Raw genomic sequence first — 23745 nt, 5'->3', positions numbered from 1 at the left:
GGTCACCTACAAAGGAAAGCCCATCAGGCTATCATCAGAATTTTCAACAGAAACCCTACAGGCCAGAAGAGAATGGCATGATATACTTAATGCAATGAAACAGAAGGGCCTTGAACCAAGATTACTGTATCCAGCACAATTATCATTTAAATATGAAGGAGGGATTAAACAATTCATAGACAAGCAAAAGTTGAAGGAATTTGCCTCCCACAAACCACCTCTACAGGGCATCTTACAGGGACTGCTCTAGATGGGAGCACTCCTAAAAAGAGCACAGAACAAAAGACCCAACATATGAAGAAGGGAGGAGGAGGAATAAGAAGGGAGAGAAATAAAGAATCATCAGACCGTGTTTATACTAGCTCAACAAGCGAGTTAAGTTAGACAGTAATATAGTAAAGAAGCTAACCCTGAACCTTTGGTGACCACAAACTTAAAGCCTGCAATGGCAATAAGTACATACCTTTCAATAATCACCCTAAATGTAAATGGACTGAATGCACCAATCAAAAGACACAGAGGAATAGAATGGATAAAAAAGCAAGATCCATCCATATGCTGTTTACAAGAGACTCAACTCAAACCCAAAGACATGCACAGACTTAAAGTCAAGGGATGGAAAAAGATATTTCATGCAAACAACAGAGAGAAAAAAGCAGGTGTTGCAATTCTGGTATCAGACAAAACAGACTTCAAAATAAAGAAAGTAACAAAAGATAAAGGAGGACATTACATAATGATAAAGGGCTCAGTCCAACAAAAGGATATAACCATTATAAATATATATGCACCCAATAAAGGAGCACCAATATATCTGAAACAAATACTAACAGAACTAAAGGAGGAAATAGACTGCAATGCATTCATTCTGGGAGACTTCAACACACCACTCACTCCAAAGGACAGATCCACCAGACAGAAAATAAGTAAGGACACAGAGGCACTGAACAACACACTAGAACAGATGGACCTAACAGACATCTACAGAACTCTACATACAAAAGCAACAGGATACACATTCTTCTCAAGTGCACATGGAACATTCTCCAGAATAGACCACATACTAGGACACAAAAAGAGCCTCAGTAAATTCCAAAAGATTGAAATCTTACCAACCAACTTTTCAGACCACAAAGGCATAAAACTAGAAATAAACTGTACAAAGAAAGCAAAAAGGCTCACAAACACATGGAGGCTTAACAACACGCTCCTAAATAATCAATGGATTAATGACCAAATCAAAATGGACATACAGCAATATATGGAAAGAAACGACAACAACAACACAAAGCCCCAACTACTGTGGGATACAGCAAAAGCAGTCTTAAGAGGAAAGTATATAGCAATCGAGTCATATTTAAAGAAGGAAGAACAATCCCAAATGAATGGTCTAATGTCACAATTATCGAAATTGGAAAAAGAAGAAAAAATGATTCCTAAGGTCAGCAGAAGGAGGGACATAATAAAGATCAGAGAAGAAATAAATAAAATTGGAAAGAATAAAACAATAGCAAAAATCAATGAAACCAAGAGCTGGTAAATTCGAGAAAATAAACAAAATAGATAAGCCTCTAGCCAGACTTATTAAGAGGAAAACAGAGTGAACACATATCAACAGAATCAGAAACGAGAAAGGAAAAATCACGACGGACCCCACAGAAATACAAACAATTATTAGAGAGTACTATGAAAACCTATATGCTAACAAGCTGGGAAACCTAGGAGAAATGGACAACTTCCTAGAAAAATACAACCTTCCAAGACTGACCCAGAAAGAAACAGAAAATCTAAACAGACCAATTACCGGCAATAAATTGAAGCGGTAATCAAAAAACTACCAAAGAATAAAACCCCCGGGCCAGATGGGTTTACCTCGGAATTTTATCAGACATACAGGGATGACATAATACCCATTCTCCTTAAAGTTTTCCAAAAAAACAGAAGATGAGGGAATAGTCCCAAACTCATTCTATGAAGCCAACATCACCCTAATACCAAAACCAGGCAAAGACCCCACCAAAAAGAAAACTACAGACCAATATCCCTGATGAACGTAGATGCAAAAATACTCAACAAAATATTAGCAAACTAAATTAAAAAATACATCCAAAGGGTCGTACACCATGACCAAGTGGGATTCATCCCAGGGAAGCAAGGATGGTACAACATTTGAAAGTCCATCAACATCATCCACCACATCAACAAAAAGAAAGACAAAAACCACATGATCATCTCCATACATGCTGAAAAAGCATTCAACAAAATTCAACATCCATTCATGATAAAAACTCTCAGCAAAACGGGAATAGAGGGCAAGTACGTCAACATAATAAAGGTCATTTACAATAAACCCACAGTCAACATTATACTGAATAGTGAGAAGCTGAAAGCTTTTCCTCTGAGATCGGGAACTAGACAGGGATGCCCACTCTCTCCACTGTTATTCACCATAGTACTGGAGGTCCTAGCCACAGCAATCAGACAAAACAAAGAAATACAAGGAATCCATATTGGTAAAGAAGAAGTTAAACTGTCACTATTTGCAGATGACATGATACTGTACATAAAAAACCCTAAAGACTCCACCCCAAAACTAATAGAACTGATATCAGAATACAGCAAATTTGCAGTATACAAAATTAACACACAGAAATCTGTAGCTTTCCTATACACTAACAATGAACCAATAGAAAGAGAAATCAGGAAAACATTTCCATACATAATTGCATCAAAAAGAATAAAATACTTAGGAATAAACCTAACCAAAGAAGTGAAAGACCTATACTCTGAAAACAACAAGTCACTCTTAAGAGAAATTAAAGCAGACACTAACAAATGGAAACTCATCCCATGCTCGTGGCTAGGAAGAATTAATATCATCACAATGGCCAACCTTCCAAAAGCAATATGGAGATTTGATGCAATCCCTATCAAATTACCAGCAACATTCTTCAATGAACTGGAACAAATAATTCAAAAATTCATATGGAAACACCGAAGACCCCGAATAGCCAAAGCAATCCTGAGAAAAAAGAATAAAGTAGGGGGGATCTCACTCCCCAACTTCAAGCACTACTATAAAGCTATAGTATTCAAGACTATTTGGTACTGGCACAAGAACAGAGCCACACACCAGTGGAACAGACTAGAGACTCCAGACATTAACCCAAACATATATGGTCAATTAATATTTGATAAAGGAGCCATGGACATACAATGGCGAAATGACATTCTCTTCAACAGATGGTGCTGGCAAAACTGGACAGCTACATGTAGGAGAATGAAACTGGACCATTGTCTAACCCCACATACAAAAGTGAATTCAAAATGGATCAAAGACTTGAATGTAAGTCATGGAACCATTAAACTCTTGGAAAAAAACATAGGCAAAAAACCTCTTAGACATAAACATGAGTGACCTCTTCTTGAACATATCTCTCCGGGCATGGAAAACAGCAGCAAAAATGTACAAGTGGGACTATATTAAGCTGAAAAGCTTCTGTACAGCAAAAGACACCATCAATAGAACAAAAAGGAACCCTACAGTATGGGAGAATATATTTGTAAATGACAGATCTGATGAAGGCTTGACGTCCAAAATATATAAAGAACTCACATGCTTCAACAAACAAAAAACAAATAATCCAATTAAAAAATGGGCAGAGGAACTGAACAGACGGTTCTCCAAAAAAGAAATACAGATGGCCAACAGACACATGAAAAGATGCTCCACATCGCTAATTATCAGAGAAATGCAAATTAAAACTACAATGAGGTATCACCTCACAACCTCACACCAGTAAGGATGGCTGCCATCCAAAAGACAAACAACAACAAATGTTGGTGAGGCTGTGGAGAAAGGGGAACCCTCCTACACTGCTGGTGGGAATGTAAACTAGTTCAACCATTGTGGAAAGCAGTATGTAGGTTCCTCAAAATGCGCAAAACAGACTTACCATTTGACCCAGGAATTCCACTTCTAGGAATTTACCTGAAGAATGCAGCACTCAAGTTTGAAAAGGACAGATGCACCCCTATGTTTATCACAGCACTGTTTACAATAGCCAAGAACTGGAAGCAACCTAAGTGTCCATCGGTAAATGAATGGATAAAGAAGATGTGGTACATATACACAATGGAATATTACTCAGCCATAAGAAGAGGGCAAATCCTACCATTTGCAGCAACATGGATGGAGCTGGAAGGTATTATGCTCAGTGAAATAAGCCAAGAGGAGAAAGAGAAATACCAAATGATTTCATTCATCTGCAGAGTATAAGAACAAAGGAATAACTGAAGAAACAATACAGCAGCGGAATCACAGAACCCAAGAATGGACTAACAGGTACCAAAGGGAAAGGGACTGGAGAGGATGGGTGGGTAGTGAGGGATAAGGGGGTGGAAGAAGAAGGGGGGAATTAAGATTAGCATGCATAATGGGGGGTGGGAGAAAGAGGAGGGCTGAACAACACAGAGAAGACAAGTAGTGATTCTACAACATTTTACTATGCTGACAGACAGTGACTGTAAAGGGGTTTATAGGGGGGACCTGGTATAGGGGAGAGCCTAGTAAACATTATATTCTTAATGTAAGTGTAGATTAATGATAAAAAAAAAAGAAAGAAAGAAAGAAAAGGGGGATTACTCCCTGATAGGCTAATACTAACTGTAAATCAACGTTTAATGCATGCTTTAAATATCCTTAATTTTGATCACTTAAAGGGTGTCAGATGATCGGCTATGGAGGTACACTTTTCTGATAATATTCCTTTCTCTTAAAAAAAAGCAGTTCCTGTGTTGTGACCTCCAATGCGTTCTACACAATGTTATAAAGGGCATATCAAAGTGTAGGGAAAGGGTGTTTGTGTTTATACAGAGAATCAAAGCCTAATTTGGCTACCCAGAAAATGAACTAAGGTACGATATGAAGAAGAACTTCCAACATCAGCACTCTCTGGAAGAGTCATACCAGAAGATGATCATCAAAAAACCTCAACAAAGATCCAGGCGCTGCTACAGTTGTAGCTGCATTCATCCCACCGGTTTCTGGACTTGCTATGGGAATGAAGAAGGAGATATCTAAGCTGGCCAGTGCATACAGTAAAACAACGAATTTGACTGGATCTATACTGTTGGAACTCAACCAAGAATTAGGAGAATTGCAAGTTGTAGCATTCCAAAATCTTACAACTACAGACTATCTACTGTTAAAAGAACATATGGGATGTGAACAGTTCCCAGGAATGGGTTGTTTTAATTTGTCTGATTTCTCTCAGACTGTTCAAGTACAGTTGGACAATATCCATCATATCATAGATAAATCTTCACAAATGCCTATGGTGCCTAACTGGTTTTTCTTGGTTTCACTGGAGATGGCTGGTAATTATAGGTCTGCTTTGGTTATGTAACTGTATTCCTATTATGTTAATGTGTGTGCGCAATTTAATTAGTAGTTTAAAACCTATACATGCTTAAGTTACTCTACAAGAAGATATGTCAAAGAAATAATCAATCTTCCCATGTTTTCTTCCATCTGCTACTTCTATAGGTTTTCTTCTTCCTTCCTAATTACAACCCTTAAATAGAATTCGTGCCTCATATCGAATTTACCGAGTATCATAATTCTTCCAAGTGGTAAAGATCCCTCAAGACAAATACTGGGCATAGAAGTCACAGGGCATAAATCTGCAAAGAAGTAAAAAGCTAACCTTTTCAAACAATATTGCCTCTCTCTCACTTACCAACTTTACATTTCCCTGTATGGCCCCGGAAGATGACTGGTTAGCCAGAGACAGATAAGATTCCTCAAGGGAGGAACAACCTAAGACAGGCACAGTCACGGGGGGCCATCAGGTGAGAAATTGGGGATCAGCAGAGGTGAGGCTTAGAACCTCACCCCCCCTGTTTTGAGAGAAATCTTCTGCATCCATGGATGTTTTGTTGCCCTGGTCTAGCTTGGATTAACACTTAGTCTACAGGCACACACCTGATCATCTACATTTGCTCTCTTACAACACTAAACTATATTTTCTCCCTTTATCTTGCATCTACCTACCACTTCAGCATTTTATTAATAATAATAATAATAATAACAATAAGGGAGAAATGTCGGATTCACATATAAGTATAAAAATCAAACGAATATTCATATTTGACCTGATTGTTTATCGTTCATAATGCGTGATCAAAACCAAAAGTTTCTTTGATGACTGCCCTTGTACTGTTCACCATGTAAGAACTTATTCACTGTGTAAGAATTTGTTCACCATGTAAGAACTTGTTCGATATGCTTCAGAAGATTGGAGACTGACGAGAATTGGGCTTGGGGTTGATGAATGATTGTGCATTGAGTCCCCTATACAAAATTTAATTGTTGTTAACAACCATTTGATCAATAAATATGAGAGATGCCCTCCCCCATAAAAAAAGAAATAAAGCAACTACATGACAGGAAAATAAAAAAAGAACATAGTATTTAATAAACATAATATACAAAATATGTTATTTATATAATCGGTAAGACTTCTAGAAAACAGTAGGCTATTAACAGTTAAGTTTTTGGTGAACCAAAATTTGTACTCAGATATTTGATTGTGTGTGGGGTCAGCACCCCTAACCCTCATGTATTTTGAGGGTCTTCTGCAGAAGACCAACTTGTGATTTTGAACTTGTATCCTGCACCCCTTGGAGTTCACCAGAAAGTGTGCTAAGTTGTGCAATTTTACTTTGTCAATAGCACGAATACATTGTATCATGAAAAAAAAAAGATAATCAAAACACTGGTGCTCAGGAAAAGCAACATCAAAAAAAAAAGACATGTCAAAAAATGGAGAAATGATGGTCACTGACATTTTTATAAATAACTTGTCAGTGAGAGTGATGTCTTGATTTCTCTGAAAACACAAATTGAGAGAATAAAATCCTTCCAAGTTATGCAGTCAAATAGTTTCAATTGTTCATCCATATCATAACAAGTTTCACTGGAAAATAATGTGGGAAATCATAATTTATAATAACATGAGACATAATCTTACTATGGTTTTCTTCTACAAACATGCAGGAAAGACTAAACAGGTTTGTTTAATGCATCCCTCAATAATAAATTGATTATAATGCAAGGCTCATTGATGCATGTTAGATGATTTCCACTGATGCAGCTGAAGAGTGGGAGTGATCCACTCATGTTGAATTCAATAAATAGCAATGACTAAGGTATACAAGTGTAAACATTTTCACATTTTCTCTTTCCTACTTATACTTTATTCCTTTTCTGTCTTTAATATTATTTTAACTCTTGCCTCATATATGGATTATATGTTGAAAGTAGTTAAATTTTGATTAATAGAAGAATGCCATCTTATGAAACTTTTTCCCAGAACCTTGTGTATCCATAGCATATAAAGGAAAATGGGCCATAACTTGTAATATTTACTTTGTTAACCTAAAGTTAAATTTAGTTAAATTTCAGAAGATTCATAGACACAAATTATTCCTATAAAATTGAATGCTTTCACTTTGCAATTACTGTGGATTTCTAAGGAAGGAAATCATAAAATGTCCTCATTCAATAATCTACTCCCAAATGTCACATAACATCCTTTAATCTTTGACTACTACTTAAAATTATCTTTTCATTTATCTTTAAAGAAATAACTGTCAATATGATCCTGGATCAATATACTGTGTTCAGGGCATAGATGTTGAATCAATATAAACCATACATTGAAGATGCTAAAATTTTTGGAGAAGGAAACATAATCCCACTAGGAATCTAAAGATGGACTTTCTGATAAAATATTTCAGGGCCAACTGCAGCATGTTCCTAACTAAACTTTGGCTAATTACTAAGGTGGATATCAACAGCCACTCAAACTTTTTTCTTGCTAATGGGAATTTTAGCCTATCCTCTGGGCTTTCACAGATGTCCCAGATGATGCATCTTGATTTGCCTAAATTAGTGATAGTTGATTCACTCCCCATTGTCAAGTGATTGGGAAAGTCTTGCTTTCAATGAATTCACAGTATTGTGCATAGGAAAATTACCATCATTGGAAAATCACACAGGTTCTAGAATCTTACAAAAATATTACAGAAGATGATTCTAGTTTAATAGGTTTTAATCCCTACTCTAGTGGGATTTTGGCAGGTTTTTAACTACCAATTGCCTCAGTGGATATTATCAATAAGAAAATCATAATACCTAAATGTAAGTTTTTACAAAGGTAAAATGAGATAATTCTAATATGATGCTTAGAACTATCCTTAGAACATGATAAGGACTTACTAAATATTAGCTGTGTTATTGTTGTTGAGATGGTGCCATAGACTGAAAACATGTTGAAATTTATTGGTGCCTTAATCTTAACTTCCCAGCCTCCAGAACTGTGAGAAAAAAAATTGTTTACAAACCACCCAGTATATAGAAACCTGAACAAATAAGATGGCAAGAAAAAATTTCTCTCAACTATTCTCCACTTCTATACAAATTTTCTTTATTTTAAGGTGTCATTGATATACACTCTTATGAAGGTTTCACAACAATGTGGTTATCACATTCACCCTTACTATCAAGTCCCCCCCCCCACAATACCCCATTGCTGTACAAATATTCTTATATGCAAAAAATGGAATACACAAATTTTCTGCCTATTGCTGATGGCTCTCATTTAGGATGGATATTTTTACATGAATAGCAGTTGCCATTTTGTTAACATGTTACTCTCTCAAAAACTTTCAAGCATACTTAATGGCTTGCACCTGCCTAGAGGGTAAGTTTCAGATCCATTAGTCTGGGCTTCAAAACTTTTCAAAAGACGTTTTCAACCAATCTTCAGCTGAAATATGTATCTGTCCTCCCTATGTTTGTCTCCACTAGCCAAAGTTAACTAACTTTTATTTTCTCCAAGTGATGTGTTACATTACCATAGCTATAGACATTTGCATGACTACCCACATCATACAGGACTAAACACCTTTATTCCCTAACCCTAAAAAGTGCTTTCTCTATTTTTACCCACTGAAACATCTTGAAAGTTTGAAAAAGTGTTTGATGAAGAGCAAAGAAAAAAGGACAGACCATTTTTAGTAAATTCTGAGTTGAAATAAAATAAAACAGGCAGTAGCTCAAGACAGTAGGTTATTACAAAATTAAGACATTTTGTGTGTGTGGCTGGTTAGATTTAATTTAAGGGAAAATGTTAAGTATTTACACATGCTAGAATTAAAGGAAAAGGTGGAAAGAGAAAGTTTTGTAATCAAGACAGTGGGAAGGAAAGAATATAGAGGTTAAGAATACGGTATTAGGGCTAAATTGCTTGAATTCAAACCCTAGTTCTGCCTTTTACTAACTATGAAACCTTGGGAAATTTTCTTAACTTCATCATGCCTCAGTTTCCCCATCTATAAAATGAGGATCCAGATAGTATCCACTCCACATAGCATGAGTATGAAGATTAAATGGGCTATTATATATAAAGGATTTCAAAACTGTCCCTACCCCAAAGAAAGTGATTATTAAATGTTTTGAGATAAAAAGGAAGGAAGCAATACAATATGAATATGTTAGTTATTTTTAAAGTCTCCATCAAGCTTAATCTCCCTCCCACCAAGGCAAGATTCTCAACAGCCCCTGATTTTCCATGATATTGTACTTGCACCTTTCTTGGGAGATGCAGTAGAGGAGCTGCTTATACTTTACTACAGTATTTAATTATTTATGTGTGCTTCCTGTAAGTCCTAAGTTCCTTAAAATTAGCAACTGTTACCAATCAACAGATATTTGTTAAGTGAATATAAATACAAAGATGTTATCTCTATTTTAATTTTAAAATGTTATAATTTTCACATATTACTATTAACAACGTTTCAACCACAGAATTCTATGTCTTTTGAATAAAACAGGGATAGGGCAATAAGATGCCTAATATTTTTACTGAGGCATAGATACATTGTAATGCAATGATTTCTAAATATGCAATTGCATTGACAAGGACCTCAGCCCCACTGTTTAAGATTTTTTTAATTATAGATACAACCATTCTGCAGCAACAGCCACTTTAGAAAAAGTTATGAGAAATGTAATCATATAACATTTCTCAGAAAACATGGGTAATTGATATTGTATTTATAAATAATGAAAAGTTTAAATTAATTCTAAGCATAAAGTCTTTGTTCATATAGATACATAAAGCATATGTTCATACTGAATTTTCAGGATGAAATTTGTAAATATAAACCGGAATTTTTTGGCATCTATTGAATAAGAAAATAAAGATTATCAATGCAGAAACATTATGCCTTCGGTTCAGTTCTCAGATGACTAACTTGCCAGCCAAATTTACAAACCAACAGAGATTCAAAATTTGAAAATATGCAAAAATTGGGTCAGAAGTAAATCTAGATACTTGGGTTTTTATATTACTCACATTGATCAGTGACATTAGGCATGCGTATTTCGATTATACTGATTCTATGAACACAGTCGTCCATTTTTTCAATATCAAAACCTCATGTATACATCAGTAATAAGATGTGATATAACCCGGGGAAGTTTATTGCCTGAGTTCACATTCAATATTGTAAATTATATAGATCATTAAATTTGTCTCCCTTATGATGTATTGGATAAGAAATTTCTCACTCTGCTTAGTAAGTTTTGGTTTTCCATCACAGATTGTTTGCTTTTACTTTGTGATACTATGAACTAATCATGTTTTCCAGATTTGTTTAGGTTTCCAGATGGATTGAAGCCAAATTTAAGGCTGATCCTAGTAAGCATGTAAGAATACAGAACATGATGTTTGTATATTAACATTGCTCTTGTTTCATCTTACTTTTCTGATATTTTCTCTGAACACTTATCCTTATTTGCATTTATTTTATTTTATGTGTGTTTCATGTGTTTTTGCTGCATCAACTGCTTTTTTTATGTTAGTTATAAATTAAATACAAATACATAAGTGACCTTAATATTTTAACTTAGTTTGAGTGCTATGGTAACTTCAAACATAAGATAAGCAGTAAATGAAAGGAAATGCATGTTGGTCAAAAACACAAGAAATCAGTGATATCAATATGAGAACATAAATAATAAGACAAAATACTTATTTGTCAATACTTTTTCAAGATTTAAGATATATAGTGTCATTTTTATATACATAACACTTATACAGAAAAAATAAAATTATCTCTTCTTTTGAGAGAAATCTGCAACTAGGAAATGACTAAGAAAGTGACTATAGAAAGATATTAGATTTCAAGCACATTGAGCCATAGACCAAGAAGTAAAATTTCTGAAGGCATGCACATGTAAAAATTTATATTTTTGTCCTCCATTACCATCCACATGGAATACCTTTAATCACAAAATGGCTCAACCATACACAACCTTAATATAACTTATTAAGAGTGGGTGACCAGTGAAATGGCACAGGGGAAAAAGAGCCCAGGACCAAAAGTGTGTGAAGCATATTCCAGAGTGACTCCTATGAATCTGTGATATCACTGTGCTTTCTAAGCATAAAAAACAAGGACTTTTCACATGAATCCAGTCCACTAAGAAAAATGTCACATGGCATTACCCAATGTCTTTGGTGAACTATACCATTCCCCTTCCTCCATTCATTTGTCCTAAATTATTTTGCCTCATCTTTAGAGTGGTAGCTTTACAAAGAGCAATAGAATAGCAGATGGGCTTTGCTGTGGTTCACTGAGCTTATATCCTAATAGATGGTCGCTTTTCAAGGTTCTTATCATACACTGAACATTATTTTGCCATGAGGAATTCTGAAGCTATCAATGTATATTTTTTGGCTAAGCCTCCTCCAGTGATTTTTCTTTAAGTTATGGTCCTATATAATCATGTGAATGCTTTGTAGGCACCAAGATAACATAACTTTCTTTTCCTACATGTTTTGAAATGTAGATATGTGTTAGAAATGAGTATTGCTAAATATTCATAAAATTCTGTATTTGGGGAGCAACATTATGAGCTATTTATTATAGCTTCTGCAAAAATATAAGCTTTACTCAATCAATCTGGAACTTTAATTTAGAACAAATACTGTAAATTCTTATTTGTCAAAACAAATAAGCAAAAAACCCCAAACAATATTCTCAATAGAGGTATACTGCTCAAAGTTATACAAAATAGACATTAACAACTGAAGACTCAGTTGCTTCAAAAAGAAGCTGACTTGTTTTGATTTTCAAAATATACATTGTCAGCATTTTTCTAGGAATTGTACAGAAAGAGAAAGAAGTAGAAATCCTTCCATGAAGAAAAAAACTTAAGCCTCTATGAATTAACAAAACATTACAACATATACCATTTAATCTAATGACCATCCACTTATTGTCAATGAAAACAAATTAGTTTTAAAGAATGACAGATGAAAGAACAAAAAATTTGAACAACTGATAAACAAAAATGTCTGAGTTATTATATACCAGATGGAAAAGAAGAAAAAAAGTAAATAGTTTCCTGAATGGAGGAAGATGCACTCACAAATATCAAACAGGGAAAATAATGTGTGAGCAGAATGTCAAAGGCATGTCTGTTACTAGTAGCAGCAGTGAACAGAACAATTATAGGGTAATAACAGAGGACCAATTTTTTTCTCTAAATATCAGAAATACATGAGAGGCCACACCTATTGCTTATACAAGAATGCTATTTTATCTTTTAGAGTATACACATTTGAGTGATAACCCAGGTCACCAACAGATTATCTTTCAAATTATAGTTCTTATATTCAAGAGTTTCATTAGACCTAGGGCTATTTCATCCATCATTCTACTTAGCAGTGTGGTCTGTGCATGGTGACTTCCTAACAAGTATCAGTTTAGTTATTACATATACTTCAAATGTGAGAACTTCCAGAAATGTGTAATTCTTGAGAAACATATTTTCACTGCTGGTGTATATTGCTTACTGATCCCAACTTAATTTTCTAGACTAATCTGGGGCTTTAAGTTCCCTTTAATGATCACAACTCAGAAAAAATTAATTCCACTGCTTATATAATCCTAGAATCTAGATATGTCCATTCTCTGGAGCTGTTTTTAAACTCCTGTTTTGATGATGGTGATAGAAATAAGGTAGTAATACTTGTTGAATATTATAAATTAGATTATTTTATATGCATTCACTAATACAATCCTCATCAGAATACCATACAGTTGTGAGGATTTCCACACCTATACAGATGGGAAAACTGAGATCTGGAAAGTTAATTATCTAGATAAAAGTTCTGTACATTCTCAGTGGAAGAGATGTACAGCAAAGCAAGGCTTTTATTAGTCCAGAGTACACTCTTGCCAGAGTCTTTTACCCTCTTGTTTTAAAAAATAATCTTCATTATAGCAAAGCCCTAGGCACATGTTTAACTTTCAATAGGTATTTTAAAGTATTCTAAACACATACATAACATAGTAAATGACAGTTTATTATTTCTGTATTATTTTTAGTTACTTTATGTAATCAATTGGCAAATTTGGAGAAATTTTTTTGTGCTAGGCATTTTTTTTTAATATTTCACATTTAAGCTAACATTCACAATCTCCTCAGATAAGTAAAAATATTCAAATTTTGATAAAAGAAAAACACAGGTAATACATGTCAGGAAGCAAATCAGGCTCAAAGTCTTTTACTTTAAAAACAAATCATTTGTCCCTTGTTCCATCATACTGGATACTAGTAGAACAGTTTACTCAGGACATTTTCATCATTTTATCACACAAATGGACTTTTCAGAACAAGATTAGGGTACATGAAATGGCCACTGAGTGTTGGCCTTACTGTTGATGGGACAGCTGCATTTTCCAGAGAGAGCAGCAGGTGACCTGGGACACTTGCACTTGCAAATTTTTCCTTGTGGCCTGACATTACTGGAATTTTGCTGGCAGTCTTTGAGGTAATAATATAGCCACCATTACCAAGTGATTCATACTTAACTTATTAAAGGACACACAGAAAAAAATATTTTCCTTATTATTATCAAACACAGCAGTTCCCATAAAAAGACTAGATCCTTTTACGTAAAATGACAGGGCTAATGAAAGCAAGATGCTACACCCAAATAAGTTGCTCAGATAATAATAACAAGTAGGGTAGAGAAATTCAAAGTCTATGTAAAATATTTCCTGAGATAATATTTAAAAAAACCATCTTTGAAAATCAATTAAATCAAATTATAGGTACCAATTCTCAATAAGATTTCTTAATGCATGGAATAGCTCATAGCATTTTGATATTCAGCAGTATATTTGATTTAATTTTTCTTTGGCATAGAATGATTTATCACTTAACATTTTTTCTGATTCGTGGAATCACACTAAAACATCCTTTGGGAGTAGATTTAATGAAAAAGAAAGCAATTTACTAGATTTTCTTCATCAAATGTTTAAGAAAAGGAATGACAGAATTCAGCTTCAAATAAAATGCTAAAAAGTAATGTTACAGAAAATAGAAAGAACTGGACTCTGATTTGATCTTGCACAAAAATATCTAACATTAGAAAATATTTACACTTTTCAATTTGAAGGATATTATTATGTTTGAGTACTATATGGAAATGAATAGAAGCATGACACTAAGTTACTTCTGTCTTTAATTCAATAAAATATTTTCCAGTTTTCATTTGTAATTATTTCTAGAGTTTTATCAATCTATTGTTAATGTAGCAATATTAACGCAGCATATTTAATGTAGTATTGTTAATGTAACTAGGTCTATTACTAGTGTAGTGCCATGTTTCTAAATATCACATCTCAGATTTATGAATGCTAAAGTGTGTAATCAGGACAGATACACAGAATAAATTGCCCTTTCTGTTTTCTAATGTTTTGAGATGGTTTCCAGAGTACAGAGCATGGGAATATATAAACACAATTAACACCCTTCCATTAGCATCCTTAAAACACTCTCAGCTATGTGTCCTTTACAAATATTACTTCAACACTATTAGCTTTCTTTGTTTTACTTCTAATCTTGATATAAGTCACTATTTCTTTGGAAGGCTTGTAGTATAATTTGCATATAGAAAACTTCTGGCTAAACTTTCTCTCCTCTTTCCCCTTCTGCAAATATTGCCTTTAATTACTCCTCCCAATTACATATTTTGTTACTGCACTTTAATCCAGAATTGCTGATCAAGGTCTCTAGCAGGAGAATAAAATCATGTTCCGACTAAACAATCTGCTACTTTTTTCGATCAGTTGTTTACTTTACCAAGTTGTACCAAGTTGTAGTTGTAGTCAGTTTTGTTCCCAAGAATAAAACTCAGAAGACTGTTTTCACTACCCACTGCTAATCTAGCTAACTGCAATTTTGCTTTGACAGGAGCAACAGTTCCCCCATTAGTCCATTTCCTTATCTGCACTGTCAAATATTTGTCTTAGGTCACATGGCACCCACTGACTATATGACATCTCCATCACTAACATCCAAATGTTTTACAAAGGATCTCGCCTGTCAGATCAAAATAAACACTGTCAACGTTTTTACAGCATAACATTCCTCCACTGATCAGTGTTTCCTTGAAATCTCATGGAATCCAAGGTCTTTACTTTTGGCTATGAATATATTCAAATCATCAAGAAAATATAACACCCTTTTAAAATTTTCTCTTACTAATCTAAACTTCATTCCAAACCAACCTTAATTTATCTATGATTGAATCCTTAAATATTAATACATTAAATTTCACTGCATGGTTTGATTTTTTGTGGACCCAGGTTTTGGTACATTTATGGAACTCTAATTTATGTGTAACATTTAAATACATTTTTATTAATTTGCCCTGCGGTGTGTACACTGAAATGCCATTTTGAATATAGAATATCGTTATGAATTTTAGAATGTTTAATTTAGGAATAGCATATTCATTGCACCTTGTCTGCCAACTGCTCTAATTAGTTGGAAGCACTGAGTTGAGAAGTGCCACATCTGAGGCCACATCAAAGCTCAGTGGGGATAAATGTCATGGAAATATCTATCAAAGGAGGGAGTGCAAAAGAGGCATATGTGCCAGGTATTCTCACTCCAGACTTCTAGCATAGGAATTCAGTTTCAATTTTACAGATTGTTTAGACCAGCATCAGGCAGTTAGTTGGTTTTTTTTTTTTACAAATACTAGCAGATGGTGTTAATAAAATTCACCCTGCCTGTGAACAAACACAAAAACCCCAGCAATATACCCTCTAGGTTGATGTGACATTCATTTTTCTTAATTAAACTATCATTGTTAGGAATCATCAAAAGAATTACCTAAAAGCAAGGATTTCATCAAGGAGAGACTCTATGTAAACTCCAGGGAAAGCAATAAACAGATCATTATATGGTTATCAGCCCCCTGCAAAGTTATAAATTAAAGAATCAGTATGCTATCAAGTGGCAACGGGCAGAGGAGGGAAGCCATGGACTGAATATTCTCCTATATTTACTTTCAAACTGAATGACAAAAACTTGAAATCCAAATACACTATTCCTGTATTCTTTAAGTTTTAAAAAATTGGTTAGTGAGAAATAAATTGCTCCTTAAAAAATTAGATCATGTGCTCTATGGAGTATGACTTCACAGATACAATCTTTAGTCAGTAAATATTAGTAGCACATGAGAACTACTTTTGAGGCTTGAAAGGGAAATTATTGCCTTATTGAAAATGTTCTTGCTATATGTAGTTTTAGCATGTTCTCTGTGAAATTTTCTCTTAAAACACTGTCCCTACTGGAACTTCCTTCCACTCAACTGGGAGAAATTCAGATCTTCCTCATAAAGGTGGCTAACATATTATACAGATTCTGATATTAAATCAATTATCACACATTATGGTAATCATTTGATTATATGATGATCAGCCCCACTAGAACTAGGTTCTTTAAGCAAAGACTTGTTTCTTCATCATCTTTTGATCCTCAGCACATGAAATAATGTTTTCCACAGGACAGGTCCTCAGTAAATATATTTGAATGAGTAAATGTATTCATTAGTATCATAGTTAAAGAGAAGAAAAGGTGAGCTTGGCACACTTAAATTGAGCAGACAGAATTTCCAAAAATAGTGGGTGCCATTCTTTTTATAGATTAAAAATAAAACAGAGGTTAGAATGGAAGTCAATGGAAATAAGCCTGAAGGGACCTCAGGATGAGGAGTAGGGAAATACAGTAATACTCTGGCAAAACCAAACAAAAGAGCAACAACAAAACAGAAGTGTTGGTTTTAGGGCTAGACTTGATAAAAGGATAATTGGTATTATCCACCCAGTTTTTGTACATAATCATTTCTCTCTTTAAGAAGGAGATGATAAGAAGTGCTACGGAAAAAGTGAGAAGATAGAGTTAGCATAAATAATGACTATGTATGTGGCACTTTACATGTTATTATATTAAACTCTAACAGTATTGGAAGGTTGGAATTTCTATCTCTTCATCTAAAGTGAGTTTGCAAAATAATACAATTTTTTCTTAAAGGCTCTAGTCAGTAAGTGGTACAATCAGTATTTAGACTCAGATATTTCTAACTCTACAGGATCTTGTCTGAACTGAGATGGAGAAGGAGTCTCACAATAAAAATTAATTTTCAGGTAGTATTCAGAATGCTCCACTGAACCCTCTTAAAAATACCTCTTGATTTTAAGTATACCTTAAGTCCTTTTGATTTAAAGAGTTTTATCCATTAAATAGACTATGTCTTTTGGGTGATTCACATATAAAACTATATTTCCCCTCTTCTAATAAAATATTTTTGAGGAAAGATGCAAATCATTTTTGTGAAGTATCAAAGCAAGCACAGGATTTGGAACCAGAATTCAAACCTAGCATCTCCACCACACCACAAATTGGGAGAAATTTCTCCATGGGACTTTTAACATTTTCTGCCCATCTTATAAGCAGAGATTCCAACTGTCCTTCTGCTCTTTGCCAGACTATTGTTTCAAAGATGCTTTGATAGCAAATAGCCTCAGAATATAGAATCAGTGACTCCTACCAGAGTGAAAAACAATTTTGCTTACATACTTGGGAGGTAGATGCAAGGCTTCCCTCCGGAGTAAAGGGCAGCCAAGCCCATTATAAAGGATTCAATTTCCTTAAGCTCATGATTCCTATAATACCACCTACTACAAGTACAAGTATGTCACATACTTCATATTGTTCTATGAGAAGTGGGGCTTGGAGAACTAACAAAAAGGCTGATACTCCTGACACAAAGGCTCCTGACACTTCAGTAAATAGGAAACTCTCCTTTGTTTCTGACCCAAGAGTCTTATCCTCATCTAAGAAACTGTGGCAGAAAAACTTGTTAACTTGCAAGACAAATAAAATCTCAGACTCTTCGTAGTTCTTGACATTTACTAACTTAGTAGCTTTGAGCAACTATTTTTAATTTTTTGCAATTGTTTCATACTGTTATGAAATTTAAAAGTGACTATGCTTATAAATGCCTTAGCACTTAGTATAAGGGCTCACATAAATGGTAGCTAACAGCAGTCACAGAGCAGAAGCAAAGAAAGCTGTCATTGAAAGGATGCCAACATACAGAAGACACTGCACTGAGAGGCAGCTACAGCAATTTAATTCTCACAACAGATGGAACAGGTGAGGTTTTTTTTTCTCTCATTGCTTAAATGAAATAAATGAATCTCAACAAATTGATATGATTTTCCCAAGGTAACTCACACAGTAATAGTCAAAGCCAAGATAAGAAGCTAACTGTGTCTGATTTTCAGGGGTCTCTCCTGCGCACATTTGCAGCCACATGGTCAAGAGGAATCTACAAAATAATTTAAATGAGCAGTTGGACAATTCTACTTCCCATTTATAGAAGCACATGTCAAAAGATAAATGAAATTCAATTAATTTATCTTTATTATAAAAGAAAGCCCAAGAAAAAATGATGTCCATTTCCAGAATTTATGTGGACCAGATTCATCCATACATTCAGTTAATGTTGAACATGTTCAATCTTACAGGCTCTGTACTTTGAACCTATGTTCACACTAGTATGTTACTGTGTTTACCCCATAATACAAATAATCTTCATCAGTTTGATAATAAACTAGCATTTCTTAATTTCACAAATTCTTTGCTAAGTCCCCTACCAGAAATCTCTGAAAGTTTCACAGATTCAGTCCCTATTTCAAAATGAAAACAAATCTGTCTTTGACAGCCTAATTAAATTTATAAGTATCAAAAACTCCTAAGACACATATGAAGACCCAAATATACACAATATATGCACAAATATAGAGATATATTTCACCATCTCATTTCACAAATAATAGCTGAGAAAGCATTTTTCTAAACTCATCATGCAGTATAGGATCATATATATATATATATATTTCTTGTTTATATGTATCTTCTTTTAAGCTTCAGATTTTAAAAAAGGAACAACACTAGTGCCAAATGTTTTGCAAATATACTGTCTGATTACAACTCTTACTTTAAAAATGTTTTCATTGTGTCAAACAAATTTTCAATCAGCATAAAATTAAACCTTATTTTTTTCTTTACCTCTACAGATGGGAACAGGAAAATCCCATGAAGCTGTATTAACTGAATTGGCTATACAGGTGAGCTGAGGGTGGCCATCAAGGATATATCCAGTTACACAGCTGTAGCGGATCTTGTCCCCAACGTCGAACCTTGCACCATACAATACACCTTTGGGTGGAACTCCTGGATTTCCACAAGAGCTACTCTGCAGTTCTATAGAAGAGGGGGAAAAGAATAATTCACAACTATTTTAATACATATTTTAAAGTTTTAGATTCATAAAATTATATGTACATACAAATGTCTTTTTCCCTCTTAAGAAGAGTCATAAACAAGGAAATGGCATCTATTTCAATACATGTAACACAGAAGTATTAGAAGGGAACTAAATGGAATTGCTTTCCTGATTTCTCTTTTCTGCTAGTTTGCTGCTAGCATACAGGAATACAACAGATTCTTGTGTATTAATTTTGTTCCCTGCATCTTTGCTGAATTCAGGTATTAGTTCTAACAGTCTTTTGGTGGAGTTTTTAGGGTTTTCTATGTATAATATGTCATCTGCAAACAGTGACAATTTAACTTCTTCCTTACCTATATGGATGCCTTTTATCTCTTTGTATTGTCTGATAGTCATGGCGAGGGCCTCCAGTACTATGGTAAATAAAAGTGGTGAGAGTGGGAATCCTTGTCTTGTTACTGATCTTAGAGGAAAAGCTTTCAGCTTTTTACCATTGAGCATGATTTTTGCTGTGGGTTTGTATGACCTGAACTATGTTGAGGTACATACTCTCTATACCCATATTGTTGAGAGTTTTTATTATAAATGGATGTTGAATTTTGTCCATTTATATATATTTCACTTAGCATAATACCCTCTAGGTCCATCCATGTTGTTACAAATGGGAGGATTTCTTTTTTAATGGTTGAATAATAGATTTTTTTCTTTTTCAGCATCTATTGAAATGATCATATTGTTTTATCTATTTTGTTAACGTTGACTGATTTGTGAATATTGTTAGAGCAGTATGAAGGTTGCTCAAAAAACTAGAAATAGATATAGTATACAACCCAGTAATTCCACTTTCAAAAATTTACCTGAATAAAACAAATCCCTGATTAAAAAAGATACATGCACCCCTATGTTTACTGCCACATTATTTACAATAGCCAAGATATGGAAGCAACCAAAATGTCCATCAATAGATGAATAAAGATGTGGCACATATACACAATGGAATATTATTTAACCATTAAAAAATAAATCCTGCCATTTGTAACAACATGGATGGACCTAGAGGGTATTATGCTAAGTGAAATAAGCCAGCAGAGAAAGACAAATAACATATGATTTCACTTATTTGTGGAATATAAAAATGAAACAAAACAAACTGAATGAAATAGAAGTAGATTCACAGACACTGAGAAGTAACTGGTGGTTATCATGATGGAGGGGTTGAGTGGGAGAGTGGGGAGGGAGAGGAGGATAAAGGGGCACAAAAATTCTCAATCATAATATAAGTTGGTCTTGGGGATGGTAGTACAGCATGGAGAATACAGCCAATTATTCTGTAACATATTTCTATGTTGATAGATAGTAACTGCACTATTTGGAGTGAGGATTTAACAATGTGGGTAACTGGTGAACCACTGTGTTGTGTGCTGGAAACTAACATAAGGTTGTATATCAACTATATATCAGTAAAAGAAAGAAAAAAATACGGGAACTAAATTTTACCAAATAGGTATTATATGTCATTCTTTGTACTAGAAAACTTTTGGTATTTTATATTATTTAATTTTTGTAGCAATTTTAAATCAGTAATACTCATATTTTACAGATAATTCAGACTGAGATTAATACTATTTATATGATATTTTCAAAGTTACATTCTATTAACACAGTGATAAGCAAATATAGTTACATTACTACGATTTCCAATACTTCAGTACTTCAACTTAACCCTAAACCATGAGCATTCATCTGAAAAAAATACACATTTTGGGTGGAAAGTTTTTCTTCACTTATATGAAAAAAATATAATGCAGTAAAAAATTGACATAGTTTTAAAGTTAAGAGAAATTCTGTTATAATTCCAGCTCTATTACTTACCTTTGAAAATACAGTAAGACTTACAGTGTATGTTAAATTTTAATTAAATCAATATGCAAAATATATAAAAATGTTTGATATATATTTACCAATTGCCTACTTTGTTATTTAATGCTTAAAAATTAAACAAGTATACAAATATAAAAGATTTTTTTAAATAATAGTCATTTCAGAGAAAAATGCAATTTCACTTTAAATGAAAAAATGGACATATATAGAAATTGCAGAACTTACCAAATTTAATAAGGTTAGGGAGAATTACATTTCTTTCTATTTCTAAATTCTCTTTTATATTACTATTATAAATAATCAAAACAAAATACAAAAAGTAATGAATTCATGAGCTAAAAGGTATTCCACTTTGAGTAATTTCTATAGTGAATAGTACTATACAGATGTTAATTTTGTAGCTTTGAGATTTGCACTGTTACATAAGTAGTTACCATGAGGGGAAGCTGGATAAGAGTTTGCTGTACTGTTTTAACAATATACCTGAAAGTCTGAAATTACTGTAAAATAAAAAGCTAAAAAAGACATTGCAATACAAAAGTGAAGTATGTTTCCTTTTTGCCTTAATATTAATCGCATTTTAATTCCATGCAATATCTTTTTATATTAAACCAAATAATTACAAGCCACTATAATAATTAAAACATCAATGACAATATTAAGTAAACATATAAAAATACAAAATTCTTTCTAATACGAAGACACAACTTTACAATGAGCAACGGTCATTTATGGATAAGAACTATACACAGGGCAGAAATTTTGTATCTTTATCATGACAGACTTGTACTTCTGGGAACGTTTCTGAAGTTAACATTAATTTTTCTGTGTGAACTTTTCAATTATAGTGATAAGAAAAAAATCAGTGATGAATTTCGAATTAAGTTAATCAATGAAAAATGCACCAAGAAGTCATATGACTTAAGTTACATATGTTAGAAATAAAGTATTTACTTAGTTTAAAACAATTACTTTAGATTCTCAAACCTAGAAATGTAAAGAACTTGACTAATATTAAATATCAGTGATTCCTATAAATAACATGCAATTTTGTTAAGCTTCCTCAGTATTTAAAGATATATCATAAAGTAATATTTGTAAAATAGTTTAAGTACCAGTAACCAAGGTTAATGATATTTAAAAATCCACTTTAGTATTTCTCCAAGGCATATGCTTTAAGTTCATTTTCAGTAAAATTTAAAATATTTCTGTTTGTGAATTTTGAGCAATTCTTTAAAAATACTTTTGAAATGAATGCTTTAATTTGAAACTTAGTTTTTTGGAAAATTCCTTTGATTAAAAAGTGAGATGTTTGCACAAGAGATTGTGAAGTTAATAAACTTCGATAAAATGAGTAAGAATTCAATCCCTTGAATATAGTAATAACAAAGGAAATAGTTTTAATGAAATTACCATTGTGGCCTTAGAATTAATCTGCTCCTTTCCCTTTTCACCCCCTAAAAAATAATTAAGGTCAGGACTTCAATTATCATAAAGTTATACATCTAGGAGAAAAGCAGTTTCCAAATTATTTCACAGGAAGCAGTTAGGTGAAGGAATAAAACGAAAGAGAGAAGAAAGCTCCAAATAGTTGTTATACTCGGATTTAACTTTTACTTAAATGAACAAATAAACATTACCTAGAACAAAGTACCTAAAAAAAAAAAAAAGGAAAACATATGAAGTGAATTAATGGATGAATAATAGTGGGTTGGAATCTTAACAGATTACCTCATCTATTGCCTGCCTTGTGACTAAGTTATTTCTAAACCAGTAGAAATATAAGAAATTAGGCTCTTTCAAAGTGAAACTCCAAAAATATTAATTCCAAAATATATCTGCTCTCACCTTCAGGAAATTCCTATTTTCAACTGTCCTTTTCTTTTTGACCTTCCTAAGTAAGAACTAATACCCATCATCTTTTGTAAATGGTGTAACCCACAAAGACAGTTAAGATATTTCACATTCAGGTTTAATAGGTCCAAATTCTGTAGTCATTCCTCATGGATTTGATTTTTTATCTCTTCCAACCCTTTATTTTGGAACTTCCCTCAAGCTATGTCCACTTCGAGATGCAGAGCCAACAAAGATTTATTATTAACTGGGACAATTATATAACCCACCATCAAAA

The 23745-nt window shown here is 33.5% G+C and overlaps 1 protein-coding gene across 5 annotated transcripts in view; it reads right to left on the bottom strand.

Moving 5' to 3' along the window:
* Positions 1 to 23745, bottom strand: part of CSMD3 (CUB and Sushi multiple domains 3) — a 1218504-nt gene that overhangs the window by 915558 nt on the left and 279201 nt on the right. For all 5 annotated transcript variants that reach the window (XM_057497816.1, XM_036876426.2, XM_057497817.1 and 2 more), the window contains exon 4: positions 19514 to 19708. In XM_057497816.1, coding sequence (XP_057353799.1) covers positions 19514 to 19708 — 195 coding nt within the window. The remainder of the gene's footprint in view (positions 1 to 19513; positions 19709 to 23745) is intronic.

Source organism: Manis pentadactyla, chromosome 3, assembly GCF_030020395.1.
Source record: "Manis pentadactyla isolate mManPen7 chromosome 3, mManPen7.hap1, whole genome shotgun sequence".
NCBI lineage: Eukaryota > Metazoa > Chordata > Mammalia > Pholidota > Manidae > Manis > Manis pentadactyla.
Note: the sequence above shows the minus strand (reverse complement) of the source record. Positions and strands in the feature narration are given on the sequence as shown.